General features: G+C 34.4%; 2 protein-coding genes across 4 annotated transcripts in view; both read left to right on the plus strand.

The window, feature by feature from the left end:
- The window catches only part of LOC141394228 (uncharacterized oxidoreductase YjmC), a 34402-nt gene extending 23743 nt beyond the window's left edge, over positions 1-10659 (plus strand). Inside the window, exons 1-4 of one of the 2 annotated variants that reach the window (XM_073968236.1) lie at positions 8909-9078; positions 9167-9919; positions 10000-10202; positions 10272-10659. In XM_073968236.1, coding sequence (XP_073824337.1) covers positions 9193-9919; positions 10000-10202; positions 10272-10430 — 1089 coding nt within the window. In that variant the 5' untranslated portion in view covers positions 8909-9078; positions 9167-9192 and the 3' untranslated portion in view covers positions 10431-10659. Of the gene's footprint in view, positions 1-8908; positions 9079-9166; positions 9920-9999; positions 10203-10271 lie in introns of those variants that run through there. The other variant, XM_073968235.1, reaches the window with a different exon arrangement.
- A 13356-nt stretch (positions 10660-24015) lies between these two features.
- The window catches only part of LOC141394222 (uncharacterized), a 47324-nt gene continuing 45283 nt past the window's right edge, over positions 24016-26056 (plus strand). Inside the window, exon 1 of one of the 2 annotated variants that reach the window (XM_073968224.1) lies at positions 24016-24481. In XM_073968224.1, the coding sequence (XP_073824325.1) occupies positions 24402-24481 (80 nt within the window). In that variant the 5' untranslated portion in view covers positions 24016-24401. The remainder of the gene's footprint in view (positions 24482-26056) is intronic. The other variant, XM_073968225.1, reaches the window with a different exon arrangement.

The raw sequence follows: 26056 nt of genomic DNA on the forward strand, positions 1-26056 counted from the left end.
CACCCGATTCATATTGGTTCAATGATATGGGTCCTACTGTTTATCGCCGAGTCCGAAAGGCATGGCTGAATTTTGTGTTATTATGAATATTTTTCTCTCACAACACACAATTTTTTCAAATATGTTGTTCAAAACAAAACATTAACTTATCGAATAGAATGACATTGACCTTGAATTTGTTGAAATGTTACTTTTTGCTACTATGTATTTGCTTATTAAAAGTATTATTTTTCTTATTCTTGTATAATAGATCAAATAGTTAAAATTTCAAAACGATTCTAGACATGTCCTTAACCTTTTCGCCTCCAAAGTTGCTTATAAGCAACTTCGATTTGTAGCATCGTTTTATTTGAAACTAATGGAATTTTTCTTTTCTGAGAATGAACAAATTTTTATACTTTCTTTACCCTCCACCATGATGTATTCTGAACTTCTATAGAATATTTAATTTTCTTTCTATTACGAAAGTACCAACGCCCATAATTTTAGGTGGAGAAGTTAGTTGGTCACATAAAAACTTGAAAATTCCTGAAATCGGACGGTACCGTTATATGGCAGTTTCTGATGGATAAGTTTTTAACCACTGGGAACCATAAACGCCAAAGCACATCCCATCTTGACCGAAAATTTACATAAAAAATAAACCAGTAAGGAAAGGATCCTAGTCGGGCGGGACCGACTATATGATACTCTACACCACTGTGAATATGTAAAATATATATGGGAGATATATACTGGGATATATATATATATATATATATATATATATATATATATATATATATGGGAGATATATCTGAACTGATTTCGACATAATATGGTCACTTCTTACAAGACCAAATTCCGTCACGCGAGCTATATCCAAATTTGAACCGATTTCGGTAAAATTTAGCACATTTATTTCTAGACAGATTTCAGTAACACATTCATCAAAATCGGAGGTATAGAGCGTATTTGGTGCAGCAAATACGTTAAATCGGCAGAAAATATATATGGGAGCTTTCTAAAAATCAAAACCGATTTCAATATAATTTGGCACATTTATTTCTAGACCGAATTCAGTAACACATTCCAAATTTCATCGAAATCAAACATACAGTGGTGGCCAATACATTTGCAACAAAATTGCACGTTTTAGAACATTTTCTGTAAAATATTTTTTTGAAAGCAAAATTAGGTATTTTTGCAATTATTTATAGTTTTCAATGCTTCAAGTATAAGAAAATAAAAAGTTTTGACACGATAATCCAACAAGAATTAATTTTCAATATTTTGTAAATTTTTTGTGTGTTTGGGAAGATTAACCCCCTGTTTTTGTAAAAAAAAATATGTTCTCAAACGAACGAACAAAAAATAGTTACAACAAGTAAAAAAGCGTTAAGTTCGGCCGGACCAAACTTTTTATACCCTCCACCATAAAATATTCTGAACTAAAATGGAATAATTAGTTTTCATTCCTGTCCCCAACTTTAAGTGGGTACGTTAAAATGACAGATAATGTACACAAAATGCTTCATTCGGGAGCCCTTTTTTATGGTGCCTATATCTAACTATGTATGTTTACAATTTTTGATGGAGAGGTGCTGTGACTACTAAGAACTTCAAATGTCAAGTTACTGTTAGTTCGGTTTAATATTGTAGCTAAAATCATCAAATTACAGAAAATCGGGAGGTACCGTTATATGGGGGCTTTATCAATACATCGACCTTTCTTGACAATTTTTGGTGGAGAGGTGTGGTGACCACTAGGAATTTCAAATGTCAAATGTTCAAAATACAGATAATTCGGTTAAAACTTGTTGGTAAAAATCTCAAAATACCGAAAATCGGGAGGTACCGTTATATGGGGCTATACCAAAACATGTACCTATGTTCATAATTTTTTCGAATATAAGTTTTTTGGTCACTAAGAACCTTAAATATCAAATTATAGCTCTAGAAATGTGACTTAAAACGTCAAAATACCTGAAATCAGGCGGTAAAGTTATATGGGGGCTATTCCAAAACATGGACCTATGTCCACTAGTTATATAAGTTTATTGACATTTAAGAACTGTAAATGTCAATTTATAGCTAAATCGGTCTGAAAATGTAGCTAAAAGCGTCAAAATGCCGTAAATCGGGGGTGCCGTTATATAAGGGCTATACCAAAACGTGGACCTATGTCCACAACTTTTGTTATATAAGTTTATTGACATTTAAGAACCCTAAATGTCAAATTATAGCTAAATCGGTCTGAAAATATAGCTAAAAACGTTAAAATACCGTAAATCGAGGGGCACCGTTATATGGGGGCTATACCAAAACGTGGACCTGTGTCCACAAGTTTTGTTATATAAATTTATTGACATTTAAGAACCCTAAATGTCAAATTATAGCCATATCAGTCTGAAAATGTAGCTAAAATCGTCAAAATACTGTAAATCGGGGGGTACCGTTATATGGGGGCTATACCAAAACGTGGACCGATATAGCCCATCATCGAACTTGACCTGCCTGCAAACAAAAGACGCATTTTCCCAAAACTTCAGGGAATTTTGGTGGAGAGGTGTGGTGACCACTAAGAACTTCAAATGTCAAATGTTGAAATTACAGCTAATTCGGTAAAAACTTGTAGGTAAAAAATTCAAAAAATTGGTCACTAAGAACCCTAAATATCAAATTATAGCTAATTCGGTCTAGAAATGTGACTTAAAATCTCAAAATACCTGAAATCGGGCGGTAACGTTATATGGGGGCTATTCCAAAACATGGACCTATGTCCACTAGTTATATAAGTTTATTGACATTTAAGAACCCTAAATGTCAATTTATAGCTAAATCGGTCTGAAAATGTAGCTAAAAACGTCAAAATGCCGTAAATCGGGGGTACCGTTATATGGGGGCTATACCAAAACGTGGAACTATGTCCACAACTTTTGTTATATAAGTTTATTGACACTTAAGAACCCTAAATGTCAAATTATACCTACATCGGTCTGAAAATGTAGCTAAAAACGTCAAAATACCGTAAATCGGGGGTACCGTTATATGGGGGCTATACCAAAACGTGGACCGATATAGCCTATCATCACTTGACCTGCCTGCAAACAAAAGACTCACTTTCCCAAAATTTCAGCGTCCTATCTCCATTTTTGTGGATGCTAGAGTGATTACCACAGACGGACGGACGTGCACAGATCGGCTCAGAATTTTACCCTGATCAAGAATATATATACTTTATATGGTCGCAAATGAGTATTTCAATGCGTTACAAACGGAAAAACAAACTTAATATACCCTTCATACTATGGTGGATGGTATAAAAACAGGGGGTAAAAGTGCTTAAATTTTTATACCCTACACCACTATGTGGTAAGGGGTATTATGTGTTAGTGCATTTGTATGTAACATACAAAAGGAAGCGAGATAGACACATAGTTCCTTCTAGGGATATACATAGAATCACTTTCTGAGTCGATTTATGCATGTCCGTCCGTCCGTCCGTTCGCAACGTACAGGTCGCATTTGTTGACCGATTTCGCTGAAAATTGGGGAATACCATTTTTTTAGCCGTCGGAAGATCAAGTTCGAAGATGGGCTACATCGGTCCAAGTTTTGGTATAGCCCCCATATATATTTTCGGCCGATTTCACGTATTTTCTGTAACACACACGCTATATATGTCCGATTTCGATGAAATTTGGAATGTGTGACTGAATTTGGTCTAAAAATAAATGTGCCAAATTATATCGAAATCGGTTCAGATTTGGATATAGCTCCCATATATATGTTCGCCCGATTTCTCGTATGTGATGTACCAATCACGCTATATACGTCCGATTTTAATGAAATTTGGAATGTTTGACTGAATTTGGTATAGAAATAAGTGTGCCAAATTATATCGAAATCGGTTCAGATTTGGACATAGCTCCCATATATATTTTCGGCCGATTTCACGTATTTTCTGTACCAAACACGCTATATATTTCCGAGTTCGATGAAATTTGGAATGTGTGACTGAATTCAGTCTAGAAATAAATGTGCCAAATTGTATCGAAATCAGTTCAGATTTGGATATAGCACCCATATATATTTTCGGCCGATTTCGCGTATTTGCTGCTCCAAACACGCTATATAAGTCGGATTTAAATTATATTTGGAATGTGTGACTGAATTCGGTCTGGAAATAAATGTGCCAAATTATATCAAAATCGGTTTAGATCTGGATATAGCTCCGATTTATATTTTACATATTCACAGTGGTGTAGGGTATCATATAGTCGGCCCCGCCCGACTTTGATCCTTTCCTTACTGGTTAAAACTGATATCAGTCATAGGTACTTCATCGGGGGACTGGCGGGTCTAGGATAGGGGCATTAATATGGGTACAAAATTTAGGAAATAATGGAAATTTCTTGACATTGAAGTTTTGGATTTAATAAAATTCAGAGTCCAGAGTGCAGTTATATCGTTTATTAGCAAAATTCAGAAGCCTGGGTCTCGAAAAATATATGAGAGTAGGGATCGTATCAGAGTGAATACTACTGATCTAGTGACGTTATAAAGAGCGATATCATGAAGTACGTATGACCGACCGATCAGTTTTAACATTTTACCCACTTTTAAACTTCCCAAAACAAAAAAATAATTTGAATCATATTAAAAACAAGTAAGAAAAGTCTATAGTCGGACGCAGCCGACCATGGGATACCCTATACCACTATCCCTGGACAATCGCTCTCCACGGAACTTCTTTTCAATGATTTTGAATTATCAAATATCAGAGATGTAATGTATAATACTTATGACCAAAACCAAAAAGTTATCTAGCATGACAAAGACATTTTTGTAGCAGGAAAGAAAAATTTAAATCACACAAACTAAAATGTAATGAAACCCACTTATGTAGTACTACTACTTCCGTTGTTTAACCGCTACGTTATTGAAATTTTTACCAATTTCACACAAAAGTTTCAGTCCATTTAACCCGCTAAGTATTATCTGATCTTCACGTTGTTTGGTACGCTTCTTCTTCATCATAAACTCAAACTTTGTTTAAAATTTTGCGGGTTATTATTTTGACCTACAGAGCCGCTACAAAATTGGTTAAAATTTTGTTTTTGATCCATTTCATCCCCTGAACATCTCACGATCATCACCAAAAACTAATCATTTCTATTCTGGCCCGAACCCAATCTCCTTAAAAAATTTTTTACAATCGGTCCATAATTACGGCCTTAAGCTTGTTTACAATTTTTAATGGACGGACACACATCCCTAAATCGCTTTATCTCGTTGAGATATGAATTTTGGCATACCAAATAAGGGGTCTAGGACGAATATGTCGTGGTGTTACATAAACTTTTGGAGAGACAATATGTAGCATGGGATAAAAATGTGGTTCTCTACACAGAACCCATTATATATTAGGCAGTAGGCCCGTTATCTAGCAAACACTTTATTGCAATTTACATCAGAGGAAAGGTCAGTAGTTTTTTTCCATATGTAGGCTACTTTGCGAAATATATATATTCTCAAGGAATTAAAATATCGACCAAAAATTTAATTTTTATATTTTTAATACAAAAGTAAAGGTCCATTTCACCCGCTAAAGAATATCAGATCATCATTCAAAATTGTAGGCATCTTTTTCGACCTATACTCTTACCCGGTGCAAAATTTCGTGACTATTGATGTATAATTGCGACTTCTAGCGAGTTTATTATTACACTACAAACAAATAATGGGATATATTAGGCTGTAACTCTGTTATCTGATCATGCACACCAACATAATTGGCATCAATTGAAAGGTCAAGCGTTCCACTTTTAAGTATATCTCACTTGTCCGGAATGTCACTTCCAGGAATTAAGATATAAGCTGTATGTTAAAATTGTTCACAATTTTCACACAAAAGTTTTGGTCCATTTAACCCTCTAAATATTATCCGATCGCCATCCCAAATTGCAAGCTTCACCTTTGTGATATACTCTTACCTTATTTAAAATTATGCGTTGATCGGACTATTATTGAGACCTACAGAGCCGCTAAAAAATTGGATAAATTTTATGTTTTTGGTCCATTTCACCCGCTAAATATTTCACGATCATCACCAATAATAAGATCTGAACCCGACCTCCATACAAAATTTCGTGACGATCGGTCCACAATTGCGGCCTGGAGCGTGTTTACAATTTATAATGGACAGACGGACGGACGGACACACATCTCAAAATCGCTTTATCTCGTCGAGATATGAAGATTGGTATACCACATTAGGGGACTCCGACGAATATTTCGCGGTGTTACATGAATTTTTACCAAAACAAACTTATAATACCCTTTTCCACATTGTGGTATAGGGTATAATGATATTTTACAAACTACCGAAATTCGGGAAATACCGTTATATTGTGAACACTTTTTTGTGAAATGTAGCTAAAATCTTCAAAATACTGAAAACCGGTAGGTATCGTTATGTGGAGGCTATGCCAAAATATGGACCTATGTTGTACCTTTTTGTTGGAGACATTTAATGACCACTGGGAACCTCAAATGTCAAAGTAGCGCTATTTCGGTAAAAAATTGTAGGTAAAATTCACAAAATACTGGTCCCGTTATATGGGGGCTATACGAAAACATGGACCTATGCTAAAAATATTTTAGTGGAGAAGATTCGTCACTGCAGGGAACTTTAAATGACAAATAACAACTCGTACGGTTTAAAATTGTAGTTAAAATTCTCAAAATACCGAAAATCGGGATAAATGTCTCAGTTTTTTTTATTAAAGTGGATACGATCCACAGATAACGCGACTATACCCGCGATATATTCAAACAAATTTTTGGCAATCTTTTCAATTGTCGCAGTAGCCGCTTCCGTGACTCTAGTAGATAAATTTTTACGATCTATGATTTATATCATCCGGACCGTATAAAAACTAAAAATAAAATTAAAAGGATATTATAAATAAAAAATAGAGGTTTTAGAAAAAATATCCCACAAAATGTTGGACTTTGGCATTATATTACTGTGATGCTGTGTGGGCTACATATTCAATATACATATCAAATTATGCGTAATGGTGAGTACTTTGATCCTATGATTGGTTTTTAGTAATAACCGAATAGGATCGCAACCAGATCAAAAATACTAAAACCAACTAAAATCGGACTTCAAAATGTCAGCATCCATGAAAGAAGGATGTAGTGGAGATTTTGAAAAGTAATACAATAGAAGTGTAATCCTCATTTTGTATTCTTCTACCTTTTCTTTGGGCAGATATCCATAATTTTAATAGTTTAACCAACTTTATGGTATACTGCAATGGTTCGTGTATTATAATAGTGCGAACCAGGCAATGTCGCCACCAACAATTTGGTATTACTCTAGAATGCTTGGTATTGAAAATGGGCTATATAAAGCAACCATAGAACGGTACCTCCCGATTATGAGTATTTTGAACGTTTTAGCCACATTATCTTACCGAAATAGTTAAATTTGGCATTGGCGTGGGGGGCTAAAAAAACTTTCCCCCAGAAATTTATCAGTGGGCCTACTTTTGATATAGTTCCCATCTAACGGTAGCTCCCGAGTTTCGGCATTTAGAAGGTTTAAGCCACATTATTTGACCAAAATGGCTGAAAGCCTGGCTCTAACATTTTAGGGGAGCCGCCAAAAAAAAATCGAAATCGATTTATCCCTTTAAGCTAAAACCAGCCTAATATGTATATACTCTAAAAAAACTACATATATCCTAGATTATGCCTTGTTCCCAAATCATTGTTCAGAATTGGATATAGGCCATGTGTAATCTATGACATTCAAATGTTCGAATGTTGTTGGTACAGCAATGTTTAATAGGACGGAATATCTATAGTGTTAGCTAATGAAAACAAACGTGTCGACGCTTATATTGGTATCATTATGGTATATAGTATACATTATATGAACAAACAAATACGTATATCAACAAAGTATACACATGTATTTATATTTGTACATACATACATATCTATATGGTATGAGAAAATGTCGCGAAAAGTGTGATCTTTCTGAAAATTTAGTTTTTTATTATTTCCATAAATTCCACTATATGTTCGATATTAGGGCACATCGCATATTTAGAATTTATTAAAAAATACAGATCCTATGCCTTCAGACATTTGTTTACATAAGATGTAAAAATTTCAATTCATTTCAATTCCCTCTTAATACCAATTCCCTCTTAATACCATATTCCCTCTTAATACCGTAACTAACTATTTTATAATTTATCATTTAAAATAATTAAATTAAAACTTTTGCCATTTTTTCCTTTATAAATTAGAAAGCTCTTTTGTGTAGCTACATAGGAGAGATTGTAAATATTCCAAATTATTAATTTGCCATTGGCATGTGTTCGAAGAGATTATAATTTCTCTAAAAGAGTGATTACTATTAAACGAATTCAAATAAATAAAAATCCCACATGTATCGTTTCCCAATAATAGATGTTTCAATTATTCGATTCCCGGATGATGGAGCTTCAACTATATTTGTCAGTTAAAATTTTGCTAGTATAAAAGCGAACGAAATAAATCTAATATAGTATATATATTATTTATTTTGCATAGAGACTAGATAAAAATTTTTTAATAAAAAGTCAGCTTTTTACAGTTGCATTGTACAAATGTGTACATAAGTTGATCGTTAAAACAGACTTGCCTCATGATCAACGAATTTACTTCAACAAAATGTTGGTGTCAAAAACAAAATTCGACACACACTATTCATCATTTTGCAAAATACATACGTATGTTTGAACATTTTATTGTACACTTATATCAAAACAGAATCATATAATAACAGTTTTACGTGACAATATACTAAAGAGAGCGCTTTCCGTCAACGTATTGTTCTTTTATTGATATGAATGGTGGAACAAATCCAAGGGCCATCCATCTACAACTGAGCGACAGCGAACTTACGATACGGGTTCTCTTTCGCTCTCCAGTTAAGTTGTTGGATGTTCTAAGAATACTAATCTTTGTACAAAACATGTCAAATATTTCCGTTCAGTCTGTTGGGAACATCCCATTTGGTAGTAACTACAAGTTGAGTCGCAATTTATCGCAATTTACCTGAAGGTTGAATAGGACAATGGAATTCTAACACTTTTTGTATTTTCTTCCACAATTGCAGATACTTGGAATACATTATACAGAGGTATGTCATCCAGCGGGGAGAAAAAACAATTGGTTTCCGTTGCGGAGTCCAGACGTTTCATGATCGATTGCTTTAAGGCGGTGAATGTTCCTCAGGATCATGCTGAACAAATGGCAGACTTACTTGTTGCCGCTGATTATCGCGGGCATTTCAGTCATGGTATGAATCGTTTGGAAATGTATTTGAACGATTTGTCCATTAACTCCACTGATGGTAGTGCGGTACCCAAGATTTTGAAGGAGACGCCAGCTACCGCCTGGGTTGATGGCTGCAATGGTTTGGGGGCAGTAGTAGGAAACTTTTGCATGGATTTGGCTATTAAGAAAGCGAAACAGGTAGGTGTTGGATGGGTTTGTGCCAAAGGTTCAAACCATTACGGTATTGCTGGTTGGTATCCCATGAGAGCCATGAAAGAGGGATTAGTTGGCATGTCCATGACAAATACATCGCCTCTGATGGCTCCAACCCGGTCAAAAGAAGCTGCTTTGGGCACCAATCCATTGTCTTTAGGAGTCCCTGCTAAGGATGATAAATTCCTATTGGATATGGCAACTACAGCTGTAGCTGTAGGCAAAATTGAAATTCAACGGCGCAAAGGAGCTCCATTACCTGATGGTTGGGCCCAAGATCCTGAGGGTAGGGTGACTAATGACGCTGAATTGGCTTTCAAAACTGGTTGCTTGATGCCACTGGGTGGTCCAGAAATTAATTCTGGCTACAAAGGCTATGGTATGGTTTAGATTTTCTATAATCTGATTCAGCTTTGTACTCACAAATACACTCTTGTGAATATCCTTTTTGTTTTTAAGGTCTCGGCGGTTTAGTGGATATTTTATCCGGAGTAATGGCTGGAGCTAATTATTCAACAAAAGTACGAAAATGGACTCATACCGGAGCAAACACAGCTGCAGATCTTGGACAGGTATTTATAGCTGTCGATCCCAATTGTTTTGCCCCCAACTTTGAAGAAAGAATGTGCGATTTCAATTCACGCTTACGTAGCTGCACACCTGTGAGTAATATACACAATCAATACCTTGATAAATTGTTAACATTCCCCCTCAATATCTCTGTTTTGCAGACTGACCCTGAAAAGCCAGTGCTTGTTGCTGGTGATAAGGAATCAATGAATATGAAGGCTACTGATGAGGCTGGTGGTATTGAATACTTGCCCAACCAACTCAAAACATGTGAAGCGTTATCTCAACGTTTTAATGTAAAGCCCATAAGTTTTATTTAAAATGCATTTCATTTCATCGTGTATTTATGGAATTCGTTATTATTGCATTTGCATTTAATCTGACTTACCACTTGATGATATTTAAAATTATGTTTTATTTATAATTGATTTTTGTCCAGTTCTTATGTATATTAAGAGTACAATTTTTTTATTGTACACTCTTTGTTTTTAAAAATACTCTGTATTACTGAGTTTATAGCTTTAATAAACCATTTATCTGTATTTAAAAGTTTCGATGAATTATTCTATTCACAATAGAATTTTTAATTAAAATAATGTCAATATTCCTACACCTAACCAGTAAGGAAAGGATCATAGTCGGGCTGGGCCGACTATATGATACACTACACCACTGTGAATATGTAATATATATATATACTGATTTCTATATAAAATGGTACGCTTATTACTAGACAAAATTCCGTTACACATTCCAAATTTCATCAAAATTGAACCGATATAGTGTGTTTGGTGCAGCAAATACGTGAAATCAGGCGAAAATATATAAAATCTAAACCGATTTCGATGTAATTTGGCACACTAATTTTTAGACCGAATTCAGTCACACATTCCAAATTTCATAAAAATCGGACGTATATAGCGTGTTTGGTGCATCAAATACGTGAAATCGGGCGAAAATATATATGGAAATCTGAACCGTTTTTCACCAAAAGCAATAACGTTCTTCCTGTGGCTAAAAAATTATATTCCCCAATTTTCAGCTGAATCGGACAAAAAATGCGAACTGTACGTTGCGAACAAAAATACATGGACAGACGGACGGACATGCATAAATCGACTCAGAAAGTGATTATATGTATATCCCCAAAAGGAACTATGGGCCTACTTCGTTTCCTTTTGTATGTTACATACAAATGCACAAAGACATAATACCCCTTACCACAGTGTGGTGTAGCGTATAAAAAGGTTCTAAAAATATGTAATGCCTCTGAGTCTAAGTAAGTATTCGTCAATAAATATTTCAGAAAAATTATTACGTTAGAAAATATAAATAAGTATATATTAGCCGTGTCTTTTTACGTGATAATTAGTAATAATTATTACTAATGTTGCAGATTTTGACAGTTGTGTAAAGGAAAAGTTGCTGAAAAATGTTTCAGCAACATTTAGTAAGTAAAAGGACACACCAATTGGCGTGTGATGTGCAAAAGGTTGGCGATGTTTGGATACTTAATACATACCAACAATTGAAAGTAATATTTATATGCTTGTTCTACAAATACAAAAATGGGCTAGAATAAGTGTATACTTTTATAATTTCCAAGACGGCTTCTGATTGGCTGACATGTCGACTTTGACATTTGTTCCAGATTTGTTGGCGTTTCTGCCATTTTTCCGTTCCCGTACATTTTGGAAACATGTGTATCAGAGGTCCGCAAAATGCATATAAAAGGCACACTCTATTGCCTTTTCCCAAAAGCGAATAGTGCAGTGCCTTGCATATAAAAAATATGAATGTACAAAAAGCAGATTCACCCCAAAAAATGATTCACTGCTTTAGTGCATGCTTGCTTGCTTTTACATTTGTATTCACACGATTCGCAAATGCAGTATGCACAATACTGCATACCACCACACAGTATCGTACCATCTTCTGTTTGAATAAATGAATACATTTGCCAAATTTTGGTTTTTCTTTTAGTTTCTTTAATAATAGGATAAACTAAACTAGTAATTGTTTTTATTGTCTCAACATTAATTTTTTTATGTTTATTAACATGTAAATTTGACCAGAAATATCTACTGCTTTTTGTAATGCAACGTGCTTTTTCGAAGGCAGCGTGCAAAAAAAAGGCAACGAGCTCTTGTAGTGTGTTGTGTGTGTGCAATTGGCACACACTCATGAAAGTAAAGGCAAAGCAACCCTGTAGGGACTGTGGCCGATTTAAAGCTAACATAAAGCTAGCTTTTTTTTAAACATAAGTGGCATTTTATCGATAATTTTGCCTTATGCCAACTGACTAATTTTACAAGGCGATGAGCGCCTGAGTAGTCAGTATTGTCCAACGCCAGATAACTTTTCGACTGATAATAAACTAACTTTTTTTTGCCAATTTTTAGTCAGTTTAAAACATAATGTGAAAAAAAACAATTTTTGTTTCTGTGTGTTTTTTATTTTTGACTTTTCATATTCTCTCTCTCCCTCTCTTTGTCACTCTCTTTTTTTTGTTAGAGAGAAGAAGGGGCACATTTTTGTATATTTCCTTTGTGTTCCTTTTTAATTCCAGAATAATATGAGTAATATGTACGAATATGTTCAGTCCATCAACACTGAATTCTATAACTGGATGCTGCATTTATACGAAGAATATTAAGAAAAAGCAAGTGCGAATTATTTATACATTTGTGCCTTATTTCTTCGACAAACACAAATACTTTGCAGACGGTACATGTTTCTGTTTTCAGAGTGGTTAATCTCTAGATAACTTTTCGACTAACTTTATGTTGGTCGAAAAGTTATCTAGACATGGACAATTGCCGAAATTTTTTTTCTGTTCAAAGTGGTTCATCTCTAGATAACTTTTAGCCAGTTTTTAGTCAGTTTAAAAATTATCGATCTATTATCAATCATTTTATCAACTGGTTAATAAAAGTCCGACAGGGAAGCAATAGCATCCCTGTAGGGACTGTGGCCGATTTAAAGCTAACATAAAGCTAGCTTTTTTTTAAACATAAGTGGCATTTTATCGATAATTTTGCCTTATGCCAACTGACTAATTTTACAAGGCGATGAGCGCCTGAGTAGTCAGTATTGTCCAACGCCAGATAACTTTTCGACTGATAATAAACTAACTTTTTTTTGCCAATTTTTAGTCAGTTTAAAACATAATGTGAAAAAAAACAATTTTTGTTTCTGTGTGTTTTTTATTTTTGACTTTTCATATTCTCTCTCTCCCTCTCTTTGTCACTCTCTTTTTTTTGTTAGAGAGAAGAAGGGGCACATTTTTGTATATTTCCTTTGTGTTCCTTTTTAATTCCAGAATAATATGAGTAATATGTACGAATATGTTCAGTCCATCAACACTGAATTCTATAACTGGATGCTGCATTTATACGAAGAATATTAAGAAAAAGCAAGTGCGAATTATTTATACATTTGTGCCTTATTTCTTCGACAAACACAAATACTTTGCAGACGGTACATGTTTCTGTTTTCAGAGTGGTTAATCTCTAGATAACTTTTCGACTAACTTTATGTTGGTCGAAAAGTTATCTAGACATGGACAATTGCCGAAATTTTTTTTCTGTTCAAAGTGGTTCATCTCTAGATAACTTTTTAGCCAGTTTTTAGTCAGTTTAAAAATTATCGATCTATTATCAATCATTTTATCAACTGGTTAATAAAAGTCCGACAGGGATTAAACAGAGATGGCAATAGCAAGCAATGAAAAAAGCACGAAATCGTGAATATGCATTATAAGCGAGTGGCATTTTGCGGACCTCTGATTTTATATATATAAAAATTTGAAATGTTTGTGGTAACTTTAGTAAAAAGTAATGTAATAGACCATTTAGATATGACTTCATTAGCCGGATTTAGCACATACTTAATCAGGATTTATTTGCTAAATCTGGCCATAATCTACCAGATTGCCCATACAAAAATAAATCCTCGCATTGAGTGGATTTGTTTTAAATCCGGTATAAGTCCTCGTATAGAACTCTGTTTTTTGCAACATGTTGCTAGAAAATACAAAAAGTTGCAAGCTGGCACAAGAAACAAGGTAGGTAGATGCATCTGTGAATTGCTACAACAAAAATAATTTAAATGTGCTATAATTACAATAAATTTGTAATTTGCCGCATGTTTTTTGAGACGAGTTCAATGTACAACAACTTTTTTTGTCCTTTCAAATTCGATCAGTAAAACAATGTGGCTAACTTTCAAAATACCGAAAAGTCGGAGCTACCGTTCTATGGGGCTATATGAAGGAGTGAACCTGCACGGACAAATTTCGGGGGAAAGTTTTATACCACCAACGAAGACAAAAAATCGAATTAATGTATTCTCCTAAAACTTCATAAAGAAATGTGGTTTACTATCGCGATTCGCGAAAGCTTATTTGATTACAGTGATAACTTATAAGGATAAAAAATTAATGGGCCGATTCCGTACAGCGAGACGAGTCGTGTCGCGTTGCGAAATGCAATTTTTCGATTCCGTATGGCAATATCGCCTGACGTCGTCAAATTTTGTCGCCGAAATGTTCATTTTCCGGCGACAACAAATTAGCTGTCGCCGTACATTTTTACTAACGAATAAAAATAAAATAAAAAAAATAAAAATAACTTGTTATCGACGATTATTTTCTATCGCTGTACGTAGTGCATTTTTTAAATTTTGTCACAGAGACGATAGACGACGCGACATGACTCGCCTCGCTGTACGGAATCGGCCCATAAGAGTTATATAGAAATTAGTTAGCACTAGTTGCATAATGCGCTATAATTTTCAATATTAAACAATAAATTTGTAATTTGCCGCATGTTTTTGAGACGAGTTCAATGTACAACAACTTTTTCAGCCACTTCGATGTGATAATTAAGCGAAAACCTTCAAAATACCGAAAATCGGGCGATACTGTTCTATGGGGGTGTATATCAAAACGTGGACCGATATAGGCATTTGCAATATCAAACATACTAGGAGTGATAGAAATTTCTACACCAAATTACAAAGCTCTATCTTAAAAATTGAGAGCTGTATCTTGATTTAAACAAAAGGATATGTTTATATCGACTTAGAATTTTACCCTGACCAAGTATATATATGGGGATTTCTGAGTGAAATCGGACATTTTTTCAAAATGACGCTTTTGATTTCCTCTATTTTCTATTTACTATACTGAAATGTTTTGCAGATGATCAGCATCACATCTGCAAAACATTTCAGTATAGTTTCAGATTTTTTTGACCAACGGTTCCATATATATCGTGCCTTGAAAAAGTCGAATTCTGTAAAAACTATATGGATACAGTCTTCGTGATATAATATTTAAAATCAAATGTTAACAAAGATTGACCCCTTCGATTTTCTTGAAAAAATTTTTTGTATTAAACTGCCATCATTTACAAACATTTTAAGTTCTATTTAGTAGTGGGATTCGAACGAATACCATTTTTTCTGAATTTTTAAAAATTTTTCAATACAAATTTTTCAATACAACGAGTTATTTTCAGTTGCAGTGAATATTTTCGAAGAAACAAGAAGTAAAATTGAAAGGAAAACAAGTAAAAGACCATTAAGTTCGGCCGGGCCGAACTTTTCATACCCTCCACCATAAAATATTCATTCCTGTCCCAACTTTAAGTGAGTACGTTAAAATGTCAGATAATGTACATAAATTGCTTCATTCGGGAGGCCCTTTTTTATGGTGCCTATATCTAACTGTTGACAATTTTTGGTGGGCTAGAAATTGGGAGGTACTGTTATATAGGGGTTATAATAAAACATGGGCCTATGTTGACAGTTTTTGATGGGAGCCTTTAATGTCAAATAACTCCTAATTCGGTTAAAAAATTTATCTAGAATCCCCAAAATATCGAAAATCGGTACATAACGTGGGAACTTCAAATGTCATTAACAGCTAGTTCGGAGGTATCTGGGCTATACGAAAATATGAACTTAAATGAACAATTTTTGTTGCAGAATTTTTGTTGACTTTTAAATTTCAAATTACAGAAAGTTCGTCCAAAAAATAAAGCTAAGGCACGGAAAATCGGGAGGTTTGTTTTGGGGCTATACAAAAACATGGACCTACGTTCGGTTAAACATTTTAAGTAAAATCCTCAAAGTACCGAAAGTCGGGAAGTATCGTTATATTGGGGCTATGTTGAAAATTGTTTATGCAGATGTGTGGTGACCACTACAACCTTCAAATGTCAAATTACAGTTAGTTCTGTTAAAAATTTTAGCTAAAATTGCCAAATTACTGAAAATTGGGAGGTACCGTTACATGGGAGCTATATCCGAACATGGACATATGTTGACAATTTTTGATGGAGAGGTGTTGTGACCACTAAGAACTTCAAATGCCATATTACTGCTTGTTCGGTTTAATATTGTAGCTAAAATCATCAAATTACTGAAAATCGGGAGGTACCGTTATATGGGGGCTTTCTTGACAATTTTTGGTGGAGAGGTGTGGTGACCACTAAGAATTTCAAATGTCAAATGTTCAAATTACAGATAATTCGGTTAAAACTTGTTGGTAAAATTCTCAAAATACCTGAAATTGGGCGGTAACGTTATATGGGGGCTATTCCAAAACATGGACCTATGTCCACTAGTTATATAAGTTTATTGACATTTAGGAACCCTAAATGTCCATTGATAGCTAAATCGGTCTGAAAATGTAGATAAAAACGTCAAAATGCCGTAAATCGGGGGTACCGTTATATGGGGGCTATACCAAAACTTGGACCTAGGTCCACAACTTTTGTTATATAAGTTTAGTTACACTTAAGAACCCTAAATGTCAAATTATAGCTATATCGGTCTGAAAATTTAGCTAAAAACGTCAAAATACCGTAAATCGGGGGTACCGTTATATTGGGGCTATACCAAAACGTGGACCTATGTCCACAAGTTTTGTCACATAAGTTTATTGACATTTAAGAACTTCAAATGTCAAATTATAGCAAAATCGGTCAGAAAATGTAGCTAAACCCGTCAAAATATCGTAAATCGGGGGGTACCGTTATATGGGGGCTATACCAAAACGTGGACCTATGTCCACAACTTCTAATTTATAAGTTTATTAACACTTAAGAACCCTAAATGTCAAATTATAGCTACATCGGTCTGATAATGTAGCTAAAAACGTCAAAATATCGTATATCGGGGGGTACCGTTATATGGGGGCTATACCAAAACGTGGACCTATGTCCACAACTTTTGTTATATAAGTTTATTGATTTTTAAGAACCCTAAATTTCAAATTATAGCTAAATCGGTCTAAAAATGTAGCTAAAAACGTCAAAATACCGCAAATCGGGGGGTACCGTTATATGGGGGCTATACCAAAACGTGGACCTATGTCCACAAGTTTTGTTATATTGTTGTTATATCCCTTCCCGCGAAAAAGGTGTAAGCGACAAAAAGCTAATTTTACAGGAGACGGTTTTTATTGAATAACTTTTGATATAACCAAAACTGTTTATTCAAATTTGCTATAGTTCTGTTATTAAATCCTATTTACTGAAAAAATAAAAAAAATTGTGGAATATCTTCAATATAACAGTAGTTTGTGTCGCTTACATCTTTTTCGCTGTCACGCAATCAGGCTTTTACTTTGAGAAGTGGCGGTTACATCAAAAAAAAATTATTTGAAACAAGTCATTTTTAGAGTAATTCTTATCTACAATTTAAAAACAAAGCACACTAATTTTATAGCAAGTATTTATTCGAAGAATTATAAGATTAAAACGTATTTCTTGTAATATAGTTGAATAACGACATGGCATGTAAATGTGCAATTTGATGTAAGCGACAATTCGCTGTCACAAACAAATGTACACAAAAAGCAAAAATGGCGCTTACATCAAAATTGTTTTTGCTCTAATTTCGTAACGGGTTCTAAAAATTTGGGAGATGGTGTGTTGGAATATTCCTCATAGATTTCCGTAAAAAAACGAAAATCGAAAAAATGTCGCTTACATCTTTTTCGCGGGAAGGGCTCGATATGTTTGTTGACACTTAAGAAGCCTAAATGTCAAATTATAGCCAAATCGGTCTGAAAATGTAGCTAAAAACGTCAAAATACCGTAAATCGGGGGGTACCGTTATATGGGGGCTATGCCAAAACGTGGACCGATATAGCCCATCATCGAACTTGACCTGCCTGCGGACGGACGGACGTGGTCAGATCGACTTAGAATTTTACCCTGATCAAGAATATATATACTTTATAGGGTCGCAAATGAGTATTTCAATGCGTTACAAACGGAAAAACAAACTTAATATACCCTCCATACTATGGTGGAGGGTATAAAAACATTTTCTTAACTATTACAGATTATTTGCGTGATTAATTAATTTTGTGTATCAAAAATATGGTGAAAATAACAATAAAACAACAGTTTGAAATATTAATTGATAAATTGAGTGCAAATCCAATGTGCCCATGGGTTCCATCTATACATCCGACTACACCTAGTCCGGTCAAAATAGACATTGAAATAGCAAAAATTCCCACAGAGCTGAATTTTGGTGGAGAGCTAGGGTTTGCCATTAGAAGCAACGTCCTAAAAGTCTCCATCGATCCCATGTGTGCAAAAAAATTATTCGGGGTCAAAGGTAAAATTTTAAGGGTTTTTTAGGTTTTCGGATTTATTTTTTGAAAACGGTTGATCTAATCAAAAAGTGACTAAAGTAAATATTATAGACAGTGACTAAAGTAAATATTATCTACAAGTTTGACTTTTATAATTTTTTTCCTAGGAGGAACCATTCTTGAGATATAGCTGTTCTAAAAAACAAATGATTTTTATGTACTTATAAGGGAAATATACACATATTCAGACGAACCGGCTAAAATAAACGAAGTAATCGGGTCTGTCCCCCAAAAAATATATATTTTCTTGAAGAGCGAAATTATAGCTATCTTCTAAAAAAAAATCCAACAAAATCGGAGCGTGTTTAGTAGAGTTATTCAATGTTAGAGTCATTTTATGCAAAAATAGCCCATTTAACCCACATGTATAATCGAAAGCCCAACGGAAATGTATAATTTTCAACGATTGCGGATCCGGTTCGCCGGTTATTCGGCCCGAAAGGCCAAATTTTAAAACCTGGTTAGACCCGGTTCTACTGAACCGATTACTGCAAAGTGGATATCGTTTGAAAGCCTACGGAAGTATCTAACACATAGTGTCGTTACTTTAACCGGTTCGGCTCATAGTGTACTTACGCGGCTAATTCTTTATTTGACCTTTAGATCGCGATATCTCGAAAATGGTAAGTCTTTTTTAAGAATCGTAAAGACCATTCTTGTAGACAATTATTGAATCTACAACTTTTACTTTAGCCGGCTTTTGCTAAGTCTTACCGTTTTTGAGAAAAATTAAAAAACTAATAATGCCACAAAAAATGACCTTTGACCCCGAATAACTTGTTTTGCACACATGGGATCGATGGGGGCTTTTAGGACGTTGCTTCTGATGGCTAACCCTAGCTCTCCACCAAAATTCAGCTTTGTGGGAATTTTTGCTATTTCTCCCTTATACGCATGTCTATTTTGACCGGACTAACCAGGGAATTTCGTTTTTGAATAAAAATGATTTTTGTTTTGTCTTTTTTTCCTCCTCCGACAATTTCGAAACGATCCAATTTTGGCACAATTTGTCCTCTATCAAGTGGACAACTTCCTTCAATACGTTCGACAATATAGACTGAGCAATGCAATTGTTGTAATCATTGTCATGGGATTTTGGATGGGATGGCAATTCCAATGGATTCGACTTGTCCCTCAAATTTCTTCTAAAAGATGCCATGTCCTGTACATTTTCTTTATCATCAACAAATAATTCTACTGAACTTATCATTTTAAAATATTTTTTTTGCGAATTGTGCCTTTTGGATTTTAGAGTTCACAAGTTTGAAAAAACACTGATCGATAACACGTTTATCGACAACCCAGTTGGGATAACAACAATGATACAACATTTCATTTCAGTTGTGCTGACAATTGACAACGCAACTCAAGTTTAGTGGCAATGCAAAACGACCCCCTTGAGTAATATAGAAATTACAAAAAAAAATATTAAAATTCAAAAATATGAAAAATAAAAAGCCTGTTATTCGTGAATTAGATAAAATTAGTTGATGAGCTTTAGATTTTGAATACTGCGTATCAATCTCGTTCAATATCAATGCGTTTTTCGAATTCACTCAGCGGACAAAGTGAGCCGTCAGTTGCATCAAACCATGCAAAAAAAACCTTAAAGTGGGTAAAAGTTGCGCAATGCGCATACGATTTTGATACGCACCTGATTTCAGTAGCACCCATCAAACATTCGTCAATATATACCTATTTCCATTTATGACACACGTTTTAGCTAATATTTATCAAAATATATTTTTGCTAATTTTGTTATTTTCAAGGTATCTATATCCGCATTTTTAGTGGTTTTCGAACGCGGCCGGTTCGTTAGTCGCGTAAAAACAAATAAATTTACGAGGGGTTCAAGGGAAATTGAATGACACTTTTAAATTTTACAAGCGTAAAATATTTTTTTAGAAAATTTACGCATCAAATTTTCGCCTTTGAACTCCAATTACTAGGTTGCTGTACGGATCACACTAATGAGAACATCAAATTACGTAAAATCAGGAGTTATGTAATCCTATAATCTGGTTTGATTAATATTTTGATTGTTTAAGTAAGAATTAATATTTGGTATAAATTTGCATTGTTTGGGACTGCTCGCTTTTCGCACTACTTGCATTGTGCATTGTAATTTGCATATTCGTTAGAAAACGGCCTACTCCTTTTTTGTTACAACATTAATCTGTCATCTAGGCGTTTTCTAACAAGTGCTGATTTTGCGCCTACATGACCTTTTTGACACTTCGTTTTCGATCGCCATCTAAACACAGGTGATATATTCTTCTATTTTCCCTTTTTAATTATTTAGTTACTAGCCGACCCAGTCCACGTTGCGGGCCCTTGAAACAGTTTTATGTTGGTGTTATGCAATTTTAACATACCGCCAAAGAACTGATGAGTTGAGGCATTCATTTATTTAATCTGATGAAATAGTATAATTGAAAGCGTTTGTCTGAAATCTTAAGGTCAATTGCTTCTTAAATCCCTTATGATCGATCTAAAGCTTCTAGGGAATTTTTATGTGGCATCCTACATTAGTTCCAGCTGATAGTTTCTATTTAATATTGCATGTGTGCCCTTCATTTAAATGAATGTCCAGTGGCAACTTAAGGACCGATTGTATCGTGCTTTCACCTTCATATAATGTATATCTTATATACCTGTAGTGCGATTCTCTAACTCATTTTTTGAGTTACCGACAAATGTCGGTAAAATTAAAATGCTTACAATTTCGGTAATTAACGATATTATTCGGTAAGTTAGCGACCAATAAAAATTAGTCGTAAAGTTCTACCGATAGCAACAGTGTTGTTAACTTTTATTTGAACTTTTCATTCATAATTTTGCGTTTTAATGTTACCGATTTTTGTCGGTAACTCAAAAAATGAGTTAGAGAATCGCACTACTGATGAAGCTATAGCTATCGATATGTTGCCATCTAATCTAAACACTTACTTTCCAATAAAAGCAAGGCTTCGTTACCCAGCAAAATGTTCGATGCTATTCAAGAATTGGTGCAAGTGAAATGGAATGTCATTTTTTCAGCATCTTCACTCATTCTTTTTACAAGAGCGTGACCCCCAAAAGATGCAATTCATTTTCAGATCCTAAGCATGTCATCTTTACCAACTCGATGGAATGGCATCTTCAATAATTCTTTGGCATGGCATCTATACCAATCCTTTGGCATGCCATCTTAACCAATTCCCAAGAATAGCATTTTCACTAATCTTTGGCATGTAAATGTATTGAAATATGATTTTCATAATTTTTTATTTTATTAATTCAAAGTGATTAATGAAATAACTATAATTTATTTATCATCATAAAGTTTACATCTATAATTGCAGTTTGTTCTCGTTGTTGTAACAGTAGTTAATATGTTTGTATTCTCATTTTTCTGCTTAATCTAACTCTGGGTCTATCAGTCGTGAGAATGTGGCTATTTCGCTATTTATATGGTTTGTAACCACAAAGCTGCAAACTTAAGTTTCTTAGCAGGATTGGTAGGGCAATTGAAAAGGAGCAGTGTATCGTGGGGGCATGTGCTGTATGCTGGGCAGATGTTTTCCACGGTGTCATCAGTACTTGCCCTATTGGAATTTTGACGGCTGCACCATCCCGAGCATATTGACCCAAAACTACTCTGGTTTGTCCTGACAGCTGGCGCTTTTCAGCTGCGATAGATGGTGGATGTTCTCCAAGGACCGCATTCACACGATAACTGTTTACTGCATCTGCGACTGCATTCGTGTGAATGCTACTTAAACCTGTTTGAAAGGCTTGTTGATCTAGAGGTTCTCTCTTGTAACGTTAGACTTATCTTTCTAGATTATGAGCACGGCTTGCTCTGAGTGAATCCTCTGCTAATATGGAAATGGCCTTCAGCGCAGTTGTTGTGCTGCTTACGGATCCTATGCTATTGATCGGCAACTGGAAAGTTATTTCTGATGCTGGAAGAACTATAGCCACAAGGGTCCTTGCTACGGGCGACAAAAGCGAAATCGGTTTGTAAGAGTCACCTTTGCTGGCAACCCTTTCGGGCTTCTTACTTCTTCCGCAACAGGTTTTGATTCATCTTACAAAAGGATTTTATTTCCCATCAGTGCAGTGCAGATTTCGACATTGACTCAACTGCAGATTACTATTTCGTGAATTTTATTTTACAACGTTTTGGAAATGTTTGTTGTTTTGTAGGGATCTACAAATCGACTTGTTGAGCAGGGTTCTCTAGAGCAGGCAAGGAAACTTTTATAATTGGTCTGTTCCTTTACTTTTAAAAATGGTAATTGTTCCAAAAATGGTAAAAGTGGTGAACTGCTCTCATATAAATTGTATGCTTTTAAAAGTAAGGAAACACTTTGCGGGTAAAAACTGGTAACCTCAGGCACGTAAAGGAACACGCCTAATACCAAAGAGTGCAGTCCGACTCTACTTTTAGCTCAATGATTGGGACTTCCTAGCATAATAAATCTTACATTGCTTTAAACGTACATGCTTAGATATATAAAAGAATATATACATGTGTAAAAATAAAAACACAAAATTCATCTCTATTGCTAATTCATCTCAAATGCTAAGGAAAAGATCGAATCTATCACGACTTCCTTTGAATTGGTTCAAATGCTGATGAAACGATCGGATCTTTCACGACTTTCTTCGAATGGCTTCAAATGCTGATGAAAAGATCGGATCTTTCACGACTTCATTTGAACCAATGCAAAAGATCCAGTGAAATCATGACATCTCATGGAACCAATTCCATAAAATTTTGCTGGGTACCGATAGCATCAAAGTTGTTAACTTTTATTTGTACTTTTCATTCATAATTTTGCATTTTACATTTACCGATTTCTGTCGGTAACCAAAAAATGCGTTAGAGCATTCCATTACTGAGGAAAGAAACTAAATTTTAAATTTTGCTGTCCAGTGTAGACAATAACTATATGATAAAAAACGTAAAAGATTGTGCGCAGATTCAAGTGTATTAAACAATACTCTAAAAACTATTTTTATTTCACAAAGGTGTTCGAATTTTAGGGCGTAAAAATATACAATGAAATAAGCGCATCTGTTCTGGAAAACAACATCGCACATGCTTCCACAAAAGTAAAAAAACGTAAAAACCAAACATACACATGGGTTAAATATCAATATATATTTATTGCGCAGGTCTGAAAATACTGGGTTTTTTGCGTCTAACACATTCCATTGGTGTCAAAAAAATCATATGCATTACTTCAAAAGGACGACAAAGGATGAGGGTTTGTTTACAATAAAACAACCCTAAAACTGTTCATAGAATGTGTTTTAGCAGTTTTGTTTTGATGGATACTTTCATTGTATCCTAAGATATGCCACTCTCTTTGCCTTCAAAATGTCAACAGAGCCGTACTAAAGCTTTATGAGACCGTTTATACCATACATTGTATAGCATACAGTGAGTGAAAAATGTAAAATCAGTGTCTCATCATCTTCGTTGTATTGAAGGACATAGAAGCGGACGCGGAAAACAAGTTTCAATGATTTGTTTTGTGGCTTGTGTTGAATAGTACATGGAGACTGGGAAAGAAAGAACATAAAATTAAATCCAAACAAAAGGCAATAATAGAAAAAAATTATGGCTGACTCTGGAGACAGACATTATCAAAAATTACCACCAGGATGGGATTGTAAATATGACCAGGCAACAGGAAATTGGTAAGTTCTACTTTAAATGTATCCAAATGGAGATTGATATTATAAGATGGCGTTACGGTGTATGATAATCTATGACTTTTTAATTACATACGAGTAGTTTAGCGTGTATACACATTTCTTTTATAAAATCCTTTCGGGATTTCGATTTTGTGATTGATTTAATGATTGCGTCCAGATTTGGGTCGCATATATGCAAATAAATATACATATGTTTATAAATGTAACTATATACATGTGCTAGAAAATCTCAAATAATTAGAGTGCGTATGTGTGTGAACTATCACATATCCTTTCATATTGGCTAGCAACGTTGCAAGTGAAAACTTGTTTACATAGTGGATAAAGTTTGCCAAATTGGGAGCCAAATTTATGCAAAAGTTATTATATTTGCCCAGCACACACAAGACCGTGGTTTCAATTCTACGACAAGACCACTCAGCAAATGTTGTTCTGTATTTCGCCAATTTGTGGTGCAGAGTTATGTGGAAACAGAGTTATTGTAGTAAGAATTTGTAGATTCTTGATAAATTTTCCAAATTATATTGAAATTGTTTCAGATTTTGATATACATAGCTTCCATATTTACTTTCGGCCAATTTCATGTATTTAATGCACAAAACACGTTATGTATTTTCAATTTCAATGGAATTTGGAATGTGTGACGAAATTCGGATTGATGCACCAAACACGCAATGTTTGTCCAATTTCAGTTAAATCTAACACGTGTGGCGGAATTTGGTGTAGAAATAAATTTCTCAAATTATATTGGAATCGGTTCAGATTTTGATATAGCTCCCATATATATTTTTGCCGATTTCGTAACATAAATAATATATAATTTTAATATTTCATAAAATAAAATATTGAGTTCCTAATTCATTATCTAAGGGAGAGACTTCGACGTCAGTAGAAGTCATCATTGTAATACGCGTGTATTTACTTATTCTTAAACATATGGTACTCAAAATTAGTGTTAGTCTAATTTAATTCTCTTCTCTAAAGGGGAGAATTGGCTCAAGTAGATCTACATCTAATATGTCGAAATTAAGAGTGTAAGAGTATATGAAATTTGTTAATGTGACCTACGTAGGAGTACTTATAACCATAAAGGATTTAGGAGGAGTTACTTCCTGCAAGATACAAACATTTTTAACGGTTTTGGTGTATCAACAAAAATGAAATCGGTTGAAAGTATATATGGGAGCTATATCCAAATCTGAAACGATTTCAATATAATTTGGTAAATTTATTTCTACATCAAATTCCGTCACACATTCTATAGATATTCGTATTCAAAATTTACATTTTTTTAGAGATACCTCCGATTCTCATGATTTATTTCCAGATCAAAGCGGACTTTTTACTTTCAGGCGATGTTGCAATATACCCTCAAATTTTCAGAAAGATCTGCTAGGCGGTTTTCGAGTCCATAAATTACAAACAAACGTACAAACTTTTTCCTATTTTATAGATTTAGATTTTATTATTGGTTAGAGTTAGATTAAAACCAGTAAGGAAATGATCAAAGTGGGTCGGGGCCGACTATATAATACCCTACACCACTGTGAATATGTA

Source organism: Musca autumnalis, unplaced genomic scaffold, assembly GCF_047663935.1.
Source record: "Musca autumnalis isolate F117 unplaced genomic scaffold, ASM4766393v1 scaffold_2, whole genome shotgun sequence".
NCBI classification, from domain to species: Eukaryota; Metazoa; Arthropoda; class Insecta; order Diptera; family Muscidae; genus Musca; species Musca autumnalis.